A 16,387-nucleotide genomic window follows, 5' to 3' on the forward strand; every position below is an offset into this window, starting at 1 on the left:
GTCTTAAAGTGTGATTGATTTACAAGCTGGAGAAACAGGAATTGGGAGTGTAAAATGTGTGCTAGAAGAACAGGAAGCCATTTGCCAGGGGACACCCCATCCCTCCACCTGCCCTACAAGAGCCTCCACGTTGTCTCATCACGGGTCCCAGACTTGGTCTGCTGATGGCGCATGTCAAAGTCATAGTATTCCAGAGATGCTATGTTTTTAATTTTTTCGATAAATACATGTTTTGCTCCAGTTACTGATTTTATAAGTATAAAACAAAACCATGTAGCTCTTCACATAGATTCCATTTCGTTCTAATTTGTGTAGCACTCTGAAAGTTAAGAATTACAGAAGAGAGGGAAGACTTAAAATTGGGAGACTTGATCTTTTTCTTTTTCTTTTCCTGTAAGTAAAATGTTGTCATTGCTTAATATCAGAAGTAAGACCATCGTGTCCTACTGGAATTCAGAGAATGGACTGGAAACCTGAGGCTGCCTCTTGAATACATCGCTCCATCTCTAATTGGGTCTTTCCAAAGTTCCCTTTTGCATCATAAATATGCATTGTTGATGTGAACTGGAAAAAGGAAAGATGAAAACAGTCTCGCTTTTCTCCCATCGTAGATCCTGAAGTCCACCCTCAAAGTGAAGATTACTGGGGCCACGTGAATCCAATCGGACCTCGGGCCTGCTATGATGAAGGCAAACGCGTCGCAGAGACCATGTGCTATGCCTACATGAAGCAGGTATTTCACCAGGGGCTGGGCTTGTGGTTTAGACATGCAGAGCACCCCACCCTAGGATGTAAAGTGACGTAAAGGAATGAATGCCATGACTGATTTTGTCCGGGGACGGGTGTTTGGGAAGCCCAGGTTCCCAGTATTATAAGTTAATGGTATTATCAACTGCTTTTTCCACGTATCTCCTTATTTAAAAAATGATTTCCTAGAGATGAATTCTTGGGTTTGGAATACTGTTTTATGACAGCGAGCAGAATGCTTCTTTGTTGCCAGTTGCTCACCAGCAGCTAAGAAGTGCCTCTTTTCCTGAAGCCTTCAAATCAATGGATCTTCTTTTTTTACTTTTCTATCAATTAAATATAAAAACGGATTCTTTATTGCTGTAATTTGAACTTCCTTAGGAATTATTATTCTTATTTATTTACTGTTATTTTATGCTTTCCTCATTATTCATTGTTCTGAGGTGCTTTTGCCAGGATATTTTATGTCACAGATTTGGTCACCCGCATGTTGTAGCAGAAATTGCTCACAGACCAAGAGGCCGGGGTTGCCACACTGCCTGTGCTGCCATGTGACTTCAGTACATGACCCGTCAGTCTTTCTGTTCTTATCTCTGACACAGAGATCGTGTAGCTTGCCCTGCAGTGCAGGAGTCAATGAACTGTGCAGAGAGGGGTCCCAAGGGTACAGGCCAGGGCGCAGGATATCCCATTCATGTTCTCACTGATTGTGTCCTTGGACTTGAGTCTGAACGTCTGCATCCTCATGAAAATGCCCTCTGGTATAGTGGGACATGCAGGTAAATCAACGTGGCTGTGGCACATTGGTCCAGGACAGGCTGTTGGTAGAGGCAGTATCTGTCCCCGGGAGCAGTACTCTCAGGCCCAGGGTCCAGTATGCAGGTGAGCTCAGGGAACAGTCGGCTGTGTGCTCTTTGGGAGGGGATAGTGTTGTCAGCATGCCCGGTGTCCGGGAGTCTTCCTGACCATCTGCCTCAGGCCCCGGCAGAGCCCCCAGTCAGACATGTGCCAAGGGCCAAGTCGCCTGCTCTTCACCTCTGGTTGAGACTTAAATTGCCTTCCCTCCCCGCGGTACCACAGAGGTCAGGGCAGTGTGAAGCCACGTAGGCTCTCTGAGGGGTTGAAGAGAATGCTGAGGACTCTCTTGCTTATCACGTGCTTAATGAAATGCCAGCATTAAAGATCCATAAGTTAACCTTAGCTATTTTAGTTATTTAAACTTTTCTGCTTTATTTCTCAGCCAGAAGCAGAACTAATTGCCTTCTAAGCTACTTTAGTCTATTGGCATATTATTATTCACTTACTCTAAAAAATGCTGATCAGTTTTAGTAGGAACGTGCTCTCATCATTTTGTACTTAGGAGTACTTACTAGAGTGTCAGGAGCACATAATTGCATTTTATTCTAGAATATGTTTCAGCGTTGACATGATTCTCACAGTCTTTTTTTTTTTTTTTTTTTTTGCTTTCAGTCCTATGCTTGTATTTCTTATCTAGTGAATTTTTATATAGGTAAAATTGGTGGGCAAATAGGACATTCTGATTGAGCTTTTAGTTTGAATTAAATGATTATTTGGCTAATGTGGTTGATAACTTTGTGAATATACATATTACCTTAAGTATATGCTCATGATAGTTCTGGTGTTTGGTAATAATAGAGGCAGCATTTCCTGAACCTTGATTGTATGCCAGGCACAGTTCCAGGGACTCCAGCCAGGGTCTGCATTTCACACACATGCTAACATTGGATCCATTCTTGTCTTCTGTGCCTGGGGGTTCAGAAAGGTAGCACCTAGTAACTCTGGAACATCAGCATTTAAATTCCTGCTCACATAGGTCTCAGGAGCTTAATGGCATGGGCAGTGTTGCCCTGAAAACTATGAATGATGCACCTGTTAGAAGCCCCCATGTGGTCAGCCGGTTCCTTCTGCCCAAGGTAGCATCCCTGACGTGAACCTTGTTGGGGGGGTGTCCTTGTCACTCACTTGGCATGATGTGCCTTCTGTAGAGTCACCAGGCATGTGCCTCCGACCCTGGAGTCCCCAACAGACAGTTGCAGAATGGCTGCAAGAGTCACTTCTGTGGCCAAGTTCACAGTGTACTTCACACAGGGGTGCCATGGGTTCTGCATGTGGGAACCACACTTGCTGCTTTCCGTCACACTGGGATGCTTGAGAATTGCCCCATGGAAGACAAGTGCTGCACTTTCTGGGAAGGAGACTGTGGAACCTGGGGCCTCTAGCACACGTGCTGAGGGCTTGCATCTGCCCAGGTGAGAAATGGCACTGAGAAGGCCCGCCTCTGGTGGCACGTTGCAGGAGGCATGTAAGCAGGTGTGATGTTGCCACCCTTCCCCATGGCCCCTGCCCGTTCCCACTGTGTGGTCATTATGTCAGGGGGTGACTGTGCCCTTGATCCTAGGGATGCTAGGGCCCTGTCCAGTTCTGGTGGTGACCCTAGGGGTACTGGAGCCATGTCCAGCTCTGGTGGCTGAGAGGCAGACAGGTGGAGGTTGTAGTTTTCTGATGAGGAAGGATTGGCGTGGCCTGCGAGGGTCACTGTGGTCTTGACTGAGTTCCAGGAGGCCGCTGAAGAAGGCATAGTGTGTTCTTTCCACCTCGCATCCTGTCATTCATGTTGTGAATACTGTGCTCACTTGTAGGAAGAACCACGGGTCCATGGCCACAAGCCCCTCTGGGACCTAAGATTGGTACTCGAATACTTACTACCACTTTTGTCTGAATGGGTGCTGAGGAGGGAGGAAAATGGTGCCTTTCCTGTCTGCCCATAGGAGTAGACACCTCACAGCTGAGACAGGTTTGGGTTCCTGTTATAGCAGGGTATTTTGTCAGGTATAGAAAAATAAGAAAACACTGATTTAGCAAGAAGAAAGAAAAATTGCTATCCGTAATCCTATCTAGAGACAAACATAAGGAGGAAAAATAAAATAAAACAAATGCTACTATGTAAAGATTGTACGGGATATAAAGTGTTGAGATGAAGACGTTGAGATGATTCTTTAACTCAGGATTTTGTGACAGCTGGCAGCAAGGGTGGGTGTAAGCACCTCCTACTATGTTGGGTCTGCCCTCTGTCCGTGGCCTGTTCTGGGGCAAATCACTGGACCTCCTTGGGGCCCCCAACTCCAAAGTGATTGTTATTTTCTGGGACCGTGACTGTGTTCTGAGCACAGTGGCCCTGCAGGGTGTTGTGTTATGCCTTTCTGAATGTGCCTCTGTCTGGAGGTGATACTGTTTGAGGATACTCTGCGTGCCTGCTGTGGGTGTTGCGAAAGAGCAGGAACTGGGGCTGGAGTGCTTGCTGTGTGCTCAGCCTCTGTTAGGGGTCAGTCCGTTTTAATCTCAGTTAATTCCCTGTAGCCCACTCTGAGGTGGGAGTGGTCAGCCCATCTCACAAATGGGGAGGATAGGTTCCAAACCTATCCTGGGTTTCCAGCTCCGCAGACCATAAGTGTGCCTGGAACCCCCAACTGGCTACCTGTGGGGCCTGCTCCTCCCCACACCACCTGGCTGTCCCTGCAGGCTGAAGCAGGTAAGGAAGCATGAGTGAGCAAGAGGACACCATGCAGCTCCAAGTCCAAGGGCAGCAAGGCTCCTTTGCAGCTCACTTCATCTCGGGACAGTGCCCAGAACCAGTGGTTCACACGCCTTGCGCCAGTGTCACCCTTACTCCTCTCAGCTGGGAGATTGAGCAACAGGCGCTGCACTGTGATGTTGTCAGTTTATAGTTCTACATGTGCAACCTTTTGAGATAGTTCTGCTATCTGGAAACAAACGAAAAAATCGAGGATGAACCAGGTGGAATAGTACGTCTGGCATGTTTAAAATTCGTTATTTTAACAACTTTAATTAATTTCTTATATGTAATAACATATCCCCTCTTAAGTATGAATTGCCATTTTATTTGCAAGATCCTATATAGTATGTGGATCTTACTCTGAATAATATGTAAAGATTGAAAATATAAACAAGATAGAGGTATGAATAATTTTTTATAGAAAAATTTCCTTTTTCCCAAGGATTCTGAGTTTCTTTTAATGAATGAAATGTCCTAATGTATTCAAAATAGAATCTTATTTTCCAGAAAAATCTACCACACATCCCTTAGAAAAAGAGAGGCTCCCTGGAATTTTTTTGTGTGGGATGAAATGCGAGGGAGGTTGGGATCAAAGGACAGAGCCTCTCCCGATAGTTTAAACTTGCTAGGGAGGAATTAAATTGCTGCTTCCACGTGCATTTGGATGCAATGGCTTGATAAATGTGGGGCCTCCCCTGTAGGCTGTGGTCGGTGCTTACTGCTCATTTTGAGTTCATCGCCCCCTCATGAGTCTGACTCTTGAGGTCTGCGGCCCAAAACAGGCCATCATTCATAAAACCAGCATATGGCAGAGCGGAAAAAAGAAACTCAGAAATCACCTAGTCTAATGGCCCTAAAGGTATGGTTTTGTTTTAGTGCCTGGCATCAGAGTATTTTTGAAAAAGTCAGAGAGTTGGTATGTATATTCTACCTGAGTTGAAAAAGTAAAAATTAAATAAGCAGCCAAACCAGGTGCAGTGTTCCTTGGGTAGGACTCACACCCCAGGGGGCCTGGCCTGTCCTCTGGACCTGCCCAATAGCAGCTTGGCTTCCTGGCCCTGTGACTCGCTCAGAGTACCTGCCGGCCACATCCCATCTGTCCCACCTGGACACTGGCAGAGTGATACCCGCCTCTCCTGGCCTGCTGCAGAGCAAACCTTCAGAAGGTCAGCTGATTGTTGACGTGAAACAGGACTGCTGAGGAAGACGGCCAAGCAGATGCAGTCACACCCCTCCCGGACCCCCTTTGTCGGTCAGCCCCTAGAGTGAACTTGAACCTTTTGGCACCTTTAAGAATCTTGCTTCAGCACACTGAGTTCTGCATTCTGCAGTGGCCTTAGTCTTATCCCCAGGTAGGGAGCAGAACCCATTGAGATGTATGCATGAGAGGCCCTAGGGGAGTTAAAAGGTTCGGCCCTCACAGCCTGACCCTGTTGCTTTAGGGACGTGCACATACTTCTGAGGGAAGTGTCAGAGCCTGGGCTGCTGTACCTGGGTGCACTTCAGGACCCGTTCCCACTATGCAGGGCTCCGTTCCTCCACTTTCTATCAATAGTACCTTCCGTCAGTGAAGATAGTGATCATGTCATAGTGTTCACTGGCTTGCTGTAGCACAGTAAGTCATCTCTTAACATCATCAGTCTGTTCTTGGAAACTGTGACTTTAAGCAGATGGACATAGAACAAAATCAGCAGTACCACAGGCTAATTGCTATAAACAAGAGTTAGGTTCCTAGGCATATTTCTGGTCACAAAAACATCACCAAAATTCTAAATAAAGACTAAAACACTTCTAGTATTAAGCATTTGAAACAAGTGTGAGCTGTACACTAAAGGAAGATTAATAAGAACAGGATAATTATATGTGGGATCTCAGGTGGCCAGAGCCTATCCCAGCAGTTCCAGGTTCCAGGCATGAGCCTACCGTGGACAGGGTGCCACCCTCTCACAGGACGCACTCACACACACCCACACTCACTCACACTGGGACCACAGCCCACTTGTCTGGTCTGACATGCACAGCTTTGGGATGTGAGAGGAAACCAGAATACCCGGAGAAAACCCACACAGACGAGAGAGGAGAACATGCCACCTGCATGTAGACAGTAGCCCCAGCCAGGAAGTGATTTTTATCTCATCAGTGTTATAATGAAATGATATTATCTGGGGGACCTGTTGTACTCTCCACTGAAAGAAACGCATTTTAAAGAAATTTTGAGGGAGAACCCATGTGTCGTGAGTAGGACAAAGTCAGACATAATCAGGTCCATGAACATTTGTGTCTTTCTACAAGGTCAGGCTTTTATTGATGCTATTTCAGTCATAAAATCCATGTGCTCCATGGAGTTTCCAAGGAGGGATTTCTTCATATTTCCCATTCACTCAGTAGTCAGAGCTGTGAGCCCATAGGCTCAAGGCACTCCACAGGTCAGTTAGCCCTGCAAACCGTACCTAGTAGTATACTTAATATGTAAATGTTTAGATTAAACATTCCACATCAAACAGTAACATTTAACATCGAGAGATAAGAGGAGAGGAAAAGGAGTTAAGGAACCAGTCCAAGGACAGTGACATGGACAAGGAGAGGGTCCTGGGCTGATCTGGACACACAGCAACATCTTGCATGGAAGAGCCCTTGATTTGGGCAGTGTTTGTTGGCAGATGCTGGGTGCTGACCATGAGTGACAGCAAGACAGGGTCTGTCAAGATGGCCATCTTGAGCTGTAGAAGTCTTCCTCATTATGGCTCTTGAGCCCTCTGGTGAGGACTAGCAGTAAGGGTTCTGCCCTTAATCTAGTTGGGCATTGTCTCTTGATTACGCAAACTTGCGGACCATAGTGGCTGATGCCTTTTGAAATGTGAAATGGAGTCATTTTCTAAGATAAAATCACTGATGTCAGAGGTGCTCTGTACACCATGTAATCCCTGCTGGTAATGTTTCTGTCCTTGGGAGGTATTTGGGGAGGGAGGAATCCCTGTCCCTTCATTATTCCTCTTGGATCACGTCTTGCCTGTCAGGCCTGCTGTGAGTTGGCTCCACGTCTCAAGACCTGCATACCCAAGCCCTCACCCATCTCTCAGCTGCTACAAATGGGGCAAGGAGGCATTTGATGCCAGCTCACACTGTTCCAGCCTAGTTGGTGTTTCCAGAGGCCTTTGGGAGCCTCAGCCTATGCCTTGCAATCTTACTGTCCTGGTGACAGTGTATGTGAACTATTCCCAATGTGGTCACCGTTACTTCAAGGTAAGTTAGTGTCATCAGAAAACTGAGGACAGTGGTCAAGGGCAATTACTGGGTTGAGATCCATTCCTTGGAGGTAGATAATAACAATGGCAGTTTTCAAAACAGTTTCAGTGTTTCCTTTTAATCCCTGTGTTGCAGGTAGAGTGGATATTATTGTCCTCATCTCAAAGATTTGGATCTTAAGTCTTAGAAACTGAAGTGACTTTCTTGGCATAGTGAGGCCACCCAGGTATTCCGGCCTCCACCCTGTGCAGGGTCCTCAGCATCCATCCTCTCTAAGTTTTTGTTGGATCTATGCTCGTGCAGCTCAGCTTGTAGGAGTTGTCTTGACTTTCCTGATGGTTGGAGCTGTCCATGACTCATGGGTTACCACAAGGGACAGAACCACAGAGCATAAAGTGAAACCCAGCCATGCCTAGGATGAGTCAACAGTTAGTGTTCTGACTGACAGCCTTGTCTATGCTCCAAGGCACCAGCTGAGTGTCAGCAGTGCCTGACCACTCACAGGCAGAACATTGCGTGGGAGTCAGGAGTTCATTAATGTGTTTTCTTCTTAGTCCGGAAGTGGACTCTCCCTTGAATGAGACAGTGTTGCCTGGTGTGCACTTCCTGGGTTTTTGGCCTGGCTCTTCCCTTCTTAGGAAGGTGACTTTGGGTCAGACCCTGGACCTCTGAGGAATAACTATACCTTCCTGTAAGCCATGCCATATGAGTGGTGACTGAGCTACCACCATAAATAGTGGTGTCCGTACCCACTGACTGTCCTCCCTCCTGCCCACGTTGTCTCACTGTGAGGGCCAGTGGGGATAACGATTCAGCAGCCAGTGGACTATACGTGTTGACTAGGAGTCGCCTTTGTGTGAAGACCAAGTGTTTCCGAATGCTATCTAGAAAGGGACAGGTGGGCATACAAACTCCAGAAGACACCATCATCCCAGAGGAGAGCAGGTCTCAACTGGAGTGAGACTCGAGTTTCTATGTCATATAAGTTTAGGCTTCACAAGTAGCTCGTCTTACTGGTGTAGATTGGCCTTGAGAGCTCACATTCTTGGAAGTGTTGTTGCATTCACAACTGTTGCACCTGTGTAGAAGGGCTGCCCTCTGTTGCTGAACCATTACAGACTCAAATAGAAAAGCCACAGCAAGCAAGCCTGTTGATGAGTTGGCCAGTTAATGTCTGCTGATCCTCATGAGGCCATGTTCTGGAATGTTTTGTGGAAAGAGAAGGTTGAGATAAAAGCATTTGATTTGCTGCAAACTTTGCCTAACCCATTGAGCTTTTTCCCTACCAGGCTCGTTGGGTTGATTATTGTAAATTTGCTGAGGTTTTTCCTGTCTCTTCCTAGAATAAAGCCACATCCATTCACTTTGATTCTTTCCTCCTCTTATCAATTAAATGCAAGTGGGTACTTCAGAGTTATTTCCTGTTGAGAACAGCATCTCTGTTCCCCCACCCTTTTTAATACGCTCATTAGTTCAGTAGAGAAAAGGGTTGATTTATTCTTGGACTTAGCGCATATCTTTGTCGTGAGTGTCTGAGTGGCTCACGTGAGAGCATTATAGTGTATTGCTGGGAAGAATTAGCACAAATAAAGCACTCTGGCTTCTAAAAGATAACTGTGTGCTTCTATGCCTCCCACCTCTTGTCATATCACAGCACACGTAAAAACCTGCCCAGGTTTGTGGAACACTGGGGAAATTGACGAGGCTGCTGTGGGCAGAGGTGGCAGCTGTGTCACTCCAGCTACTGAGAGGGCTGATGGGGCCTATGGAGCTCGCAGCTCATGCCCTTTAACTCACTATATGCGTGGAGAAATTGTGTGCTAAGTAAGCCTTGTTAGCTAAGGATCCATTGGATTCCCATTCCCAGCCCTTGCCAGCCTAAGGTGTTGGTAGAAATTGAAAAAAGAATTGTTTCAGCTAATAGTGGTAACTGGCACTCAATACAGCCACTGGGTCTGTGCTCCAGTCTTAGAACACTGAGGTGATCGGGTAAGTAGCGCCCCTTTCCCAGTCTCGCTGCAGCCGAGCCAGTGGCTGGCCTGGTCAATGAGTGGTGGGGCAGGAACAGCAGACACATGGGTGCAGTGAGAAGTGCGAGCCCCAGGTCTTCACTGTCCTCAGATGCCCAGAAAGAGCACATTTGTTCTGTAATGAATCAAACATTAGATACATATACACTGTAAACACCCACTAATTCAAGAGTTTCTGATAAAAACATTTAACTTTTCCATCCATGGCAAAGCAGTGTGTGAAATTAATAATTAAACAAGATCATTTAGAGAAGGCTTTTGTGATTCAAATATGCACTTCCCTGATTGCATATTTGAAAACAGACTTTTCTGGATTACAAAAGTAATACATGTTTATTGTAGTAAAAATAGAAGCATTAAAAAATGCATAGAAGAAAATGAGCATAGAGATGAAAATGAACAGGAGGAATGACTGTTTTAAACAGTGTCAGTCTGTTTCTCTTTCCAGGCCATTAGCTAAAAACCATTAACTGGGCACTAAGTTGTATTTAGTTTTTCACTAAAACAGATGTTTTTCAGTAAAACAGATTGGGAGTGTAGGTGCGGGGTCACTCAGTAAGAACGTGTCTATGTCTCCTTTTCCCAAAATAGAGATCTTTCTTATATTTCTCTCTAGCTATCAAATATTCATTGACGTTTAAATCTCTGTTGAGTGATAAATTTGCACAATATATTATGTGAAAAAGATTAGAAAAGCATATTCATAACATAATCACATTTGGAAAATACATATTCAACTGGGAAAAAATTTATATAAGCACATTTTTTTTCTCCTTGCACTGTTAATCTAGCTGGTTTTCTACCACAATACTAATGTTGGTGGCGAGATCTGGGACAGCTTTCAGTGGCGAGATCTGGGACAGCTTTGACTCTCTTTGGTATAGCTCTGTGTGGTCTCCCGATTGGTTTATAATGAGCGCATTATGGAATCAGAACAAAAAGCCATTTCCATTTTGGAATGGAAAGCAGAACGTTTCCTGACACACTTTGCATGCAGGGCACTGGAAATGCAAAGTGGACGCGTGGACCATGCCAGGGAGCACGCCTGACCTCCTCTTCTCTCTGTTCCAGGAAGGCGTGGAAGTGCGAGTGGCCAGAATCTTCAACACCTTTGGGCCACGCATGCACATGAATGATGGGCGGGTGGTCAGCAACTTCATCCTGCAGGCACTCCAGGGGGAGCCGCTCACGGTAGGTGCTGGCCTCGGCGCAGGGAACACCTTGCAAACCAAATCGGAGTCTGCCCACAAGGGATGAGGGATGAGTGCATCTCGGCTTGGGGAGTGACACTTCTGAAGCTGCCATGTAGTGTTTGTGTACATACTTGCTGCCCTCCACTAAGGAGAAGACAGGCACGGGGACAGAACCCAGACAAGTAGCTGCTGCACATAACTCAAGTCACCTTGCCCTCCATGGCCACTGGGGTCCCTGCCCATGCCTCCTTGTCTGCCTGCCTGTGCCAGCTGGCCTGTGAAGACCTTCCCTGATATGTTTTTGGCCTGCTGGCTGTAGCCAGGGATGTGCCTGTACTCAGTGTCCTTGGGGATGCCAAGAAGCCTGGACAGGTAGGGTGGGGAGGTGAGCCACATCTGCTCAAGCTGGGCTGTCACCTTGACCGTGCTGGCAGGCCCTCAGTGCTGTCCTCCACTGGCCACCCTCAACCCAGGGAAACTTCTGGAGCCAACAGAGGTCCCAGTGACCTTTGGTCAGTGGTCCAAGTGTGTGGCAGGGTTGTCTGTGCTGACGCTAACTGCTTGGCACCCTCGTTACCATCTCGGGTCAGGGCGGGCTGCTTGTTCCATACCTGTCCCCACAGCCCTCTGGCCTCCCTGGGGAGGAGCACCCCAGGCCTGCCTGGTGAGAGGCTCTGCCTGCATCTTTGGTTTTGCTAATCCTCCCTCCCACCTGCTCCTCTCTTACCACTCCTCTTCGTGGTCGTCTGCCCAGGCTGCTTTGCTCTTCTGATCCGTAGCCTCCTAGAGCCCTTTCCAGCATGGTGTTTGGCAGGACTCAAGAGTCGATAAGCATCCTGTTGCTCTGAAAATCCTGCAAGATGGTTTATTATCAATTGAGTATATACCAGGGGGAAAAGTTACAGCTATGTGTATATCTGTGTAGTACGTATGCACCTACCCATTAATCAGTTGATCATGTTAGCTCACTCTTCTCCTATGATCTGCAGGTGACATTATTCCCCTCCTTTTTCAGGTGAGGATGCTGGAGTGCAGAGGTTATATGAGTTGCCCAGGCTTAGGTGGCCACACAGTGGTAACCTGATTTTGAACCCAGAGCCCCCGCTCTTCATAAGCATTCTTCATGGTGTGTGTGTCTCCTTGTCTGTGTTAGCTGCTCCACCACCAGTGTAGAACTAAAAGCTCAGGCTGTTACACAGTGAGATGACTCCCCGGAGGCAGCTGCCCTGTATAGCTGAGTTTTGCCAAACGCATCCCACGGGAGAGGTGAGGTCAGACCCTAGCTCTAGGCTCTCAACAGCCCATGCCAGCTCTCCCGCCTCCCCCGTCACTAAGTAGTGTCTTGTTGATGCCTTTCAGTGGAGGCTCAGTGGCCACACATGGCTGTTCTCCTTCCTTCATGCACAGATCTACCATCACATCCTAATGGTCTTGCCTTACCTAGGTAGGTCCGTTCTCTAGTCCCTGGTCTATACTGCCGCTGTCCCAACACTGTTTGTTACCTTAGCCTTGGAGCCAGTCTCATTCCCCCTGTCCTGTGTACTCTCACCTCCGCAGCTGGAGGGATCCTTGTAAAGAGAGGTCAGAAGCTTGAGTGGCTCTGTATCCCCAGCAGAGCACAGGACACGGCCTTCTTGCCTCCATGCCCTCCCTCAGGCCGGGCTTCCTCGCTCCCTTGCTCCTGCCTGTCCCGGGAGCGTCTTGCTTTTCTTCCAGGCGTTCTCCTCATTCATTCTTCTCTACAGAAGAGAACTTTCTTGACGCTTCTCTGCATCATGGTACCAGGCTGGTTACCATAACCATGTTAATTATCTTCACTGCCCTTGCAACCAACTGAAATACGAATTTTCCAGCCCCCAATCCCTGTTAGTACAGTATGTGCTCTTCAAAACCAGGAACTTTGTTTCATTTATGGTTGTCTCCCTGGCTCCCAGAAAGAAGACCCCCCCAGGCACATGGGTGGCAGGAGAGAGATGCTGGGTGGACTAATGATTGGGTTTGTAGTGGCCACTTTCCTTTACAGTAAGTGAAAGTAGTGAAACTGTCATCCCATGTTCCCCTCTTGCTGCTACTTGGGGTTCTGAGGAGCTCGTGACGTGCCCTGCGAAGAAGTTCAGTCCACCTGCTCAGCTGAGAATTCCACATCTGGGGACAGCCTGGTGCCTTTTCAGCCAGTGTGTTCAGAAAGTCCCTCATGCTGTGAGATGAGAGCTGCTTTGTTTGCAGAATAAACTGTGAGAGCCTCCAAGGAGGAGCTTGATTTAGTGCCTCCTTGGCAGCAGCCAGGGCCCCCGCTCTCCCCTAGCCGCCCTCCCCAAGAATGCATGCATTGTTGGCAGAGGTGATAACTCATGTGTTGTCTTCACACTGAGCAAGCTTTTGTGCCAGAGATGGAAGGGAGAAGATCTCTGGAGCCATCCACAACTGCAGTTAATCCAGAATGTGGCGGACTTCAGTCCCTGTAGGCACCTTCTGGTGGCAGGAGGCAGAAGTCCCAAGGGAGGCCTTTGTGTTTTGTTTCCTTTGTCACACAGAATTCTGTGTCCCAGCGAGAATTTGATAAAGTCGCTAACTTCATTCTTTTCTGTCCAATTGAGATATTATTCTTTGCTCTTGTCAGATGGCTCTGTGGAGTGGTCTGGAGAGACTCGCAGGCCTGCCTCTGCCAGCCTGTCTTTAGAAACACGTGGCTTCCTGAGGAAGGGAAATAAGGAGGCGTGTCCATCTTGTTCCTTTTCTGCTACATTTCTAAGGAGTCACTTCCAAAATGAAGACCTCTTCCAGGGTGGACAGGGACAGCTCAGTGTCTTGTCCTCCCTTTCCAGGCTGGGTGGGTGTGATTGCTTACCTTGCAGCTGTGTTTCTGAGCAGATTGCTCATGCGTGTCTTAGCATCTCACTCACTGCTGTACCAGAGTCTTGTGATGAGGACTCACGGAGTATGTCGCTAGGTTTAGTGCATCATACATCAAAGATGTATTTGAAGTGGAATCATTTAAAAGTTCAGCAAATTTTGCATCTCATCTTAGAAAATAGACAAGTATGGTTCAGGTAGAGCTAGTGTCGTAAGTTTATTTTTGAAGAGGCTTTGGCTCACAGTTCAGTTACAGCATGCACATTCACAGGAGGGGTTCATTCTGCTTTCCACCCCACATGATTTATCCCAGGTTACAGAGGGGAAAACAACTTCACCAAGAGGAATTTGCCCAGGACAGTTCAGACGTGGCAGAATTGGGGCTTGAATCCAGTTCTATGTCATTTTTAAAGCCTTGCTATTCTTCCAAAGGGAAATTTTGGAAAAACTGTACTTCTAAGACCCATTCAAAACTAGTAAGATGTTTAGCCCTTTTACGGATACTGTGGTGTGTTAAGTGATCCTTACATTGGGCCTTCGTTTGTGGCAGGAAGCCTCAGGATCTGTTAAACAGTTACTCAGTGGTATTGGTTAAAGGATGGTGGGGAAGACTTTATTCAGGACCATCATGACAGGAATACGGATCACTGCAATGGGATTTCACAGGGGCAGAGAGACTGGGATCAACTCCAAATACAGCACAGGCAAGCAGAATTTATAGCCAAGGAGCAGGGAGGATGTGAGTGAACAGAAATTCGTTAAGGGAAGCATCAGGGATGAGGAAGATTCTAGCTAAATTAACCTAACAGGATTCTTGCTGAAGACAGGCCAGGGTGATGTGGGGGGTGAGGAATGTCAGTTATCGAGGGTGAACAGATATCGAGGGTAAGGGTTTCTTGCTAAACTGACTTAACAGGGTTCTTGTTAAAATAACAAGAACATTTTACAAGAAAGCCCACAAATGGGCCTAGGAGAAGGTACAGGAGCCTGAATGAAGTTCAGCCAAGCAAAGAATCTTTGTTACATCTTAAACACATAGAGCACAGTGGTTGGGGACATTGCCAAGTGATCATCAGAGCTCCTTGCTGCCCCTCACCCCCAGCTGGTCCTCTCCCCTGTTGGTGACTCCTTGATCATCATGCTGCTTTGACCTGCACACAGCCCTTCGTTCCCCGGCCCCCAGTAGCAGCCTTCACTTTTGCATGAATCTCCCTGCGTCTCTCCTATTCTCTGAAATGAAGCTGGAGGGACCAAATCTCACACTGTCTTCTGTGAGGAGAACAATAAGGAGGCTGAGGGAGCTCTGCTGATGCCAGCTGTCCACACCAGATCCCTGTGATACTCATGCCCTGGATTTTGCTGCACACCCAATTTGTTACAAGTCCCTGCAGGCCTTATCTTGGAGTAGGGGACATGGAGGGCCTCAGACCACATTGTAAGGGCTGTACACAGGGTGCATTCTAGAGCCCAAGGAAGACAGCTATTTTTGGATGGGGTATAATTACGTAGCGTCTTCTCTATTGCACACAAACATTCCTTTCTTTTACTTTATATTTTTACATTAGCACACACAGTGAATATTACACACATGAATTATAAGTCCCCATATTGCAAAGTACTGTATAGTGATAAAGTACAAGTCCCTATATTGCAAAGTACTAGGAGGCTAGTTTAAACCAAAGTATAGATGATAGATATGATGTGCCATAGAAACTGAAATCCGGCAGGACTGTTAAAGATACCAGGAAGGAAGGGTTCCAGGCTCCACTCACATTGCAGCTTAGCCTGATGCATGCAATGGAGCATAAACACCTTCAAGACTGTATCAGCAAGGCCCGTGGGGGTGTGCAGTGGGCGTCCCATGACATCCACACCTTTCCACTGCAGCCCAGGCAGAAGCGCCTCCTCCTGTCCTGGGGACTGTTTCCTTGAGGCCCAGTTGCTTTGTGAACATCAGGTGGGACCTCAGGGTGGGTGCTGCTGAGGGGCTTGTGTCACCAGACCTGAAGGGAGCAGAGCTTACCTGGTGACCATGGTGCCTCCAGATGAACCTTGTGGCGGTGCTGGCTGGGTGGGGAGCTGCCCCTGGCGAGTCATGCAGGGAAATGCATCCACAGGTGTTACTCTCTCCCTCCATTGCGCTTTGAATGAGGCAACAGTGGGAAGTACCAAGGCAGACTGCAGGTTATTTTAGGAGCCTTTTTGGGCTTCCCAGGCTGCAGCCCTAAGGTTCCTTTTGGGCTCAAGTGACATTCAAACTGCTGAGTGTCTCCATCATAAGAAGTCCCTTGTAGTTTGGTACAGCGGGTGCTTGGCGTGGTTCTTCACATCCCGACGCTGGCAGCCTGGATTAACCTGGATTAACGTCCTGGATTAACCTGGATTAACCTGCGTTAACCTGGATTAATGTCCGGGTCTGGGGACTCACCCAGCATGCGGTGCCCTGGATTGTGTTCCCTCCAGGGCTTGGGGTCAGCATGTTTGGGTGGAATCAAAAGCTGCCTCTGCATGTTTCTATGGCTCCTCTCTAAGAGACCGCAGCTCTGATGGGCAAGCCTGGGCTCTAGATCACTGAAGACTGGCTTCAGCCAGCTTGTTGAAGGCCATTGCCACTCTGCACAGAGGTGGGATTTCTGTGAGTGTGGCTGGAGTGCACCAGCAGACCGGTGAGCCCACCATCACAGTGACCCTGGCTGAGTGCAGTGGGAAGGTGCAACGCAAGT

General features: G+C 47.5%; 1 protein-coding gene across 3 annotated transcripts in view; it reads left to right on the forward strand.

Moving 5' to 3' along the window:
• Nucleotides 1–16,387, forward strand: part of UXS1 (UDP-glucuronate decarboxylase 1) — a 95,290-nt gene that overhangs the window by 64,984 nt on the left and 13,919 nt on the right. For all 3 annotated transcript variants that reach the window (XM_010333633.3, XM_010333634.3, XM_074400425.1), the window contains 2 exons: nucleotides 612–733; nucleotides 10,690–10,809. In XM_010333633.3, coding sequence (XP_010331935.2) covers nucleotides 612–733; nucleotides 10,690–10,809 — 242 coding nt within the window. The remainder of the gene's footprint in view (nucleotides 1–611; nucleotides 734–10,689; nucleotides 10,810–16,387) is intronic.

The sequence above is a fragment of the Saimiri boliviensis genome, chromosome 1 (assembly GCF_048565385.1).
Source record: "Saimiri boliviensis isolate mSaiBol1 chromosome 1, mSaiBol1.pri, whole genome shotgun sequence".
Taxonomy (NCBI): domain Eukaryota; kingdom Metazoa; phylum Chordata; class Mammalia; order Primates; family Cebidae; genus Saimiri; species Saimiri boliviensis.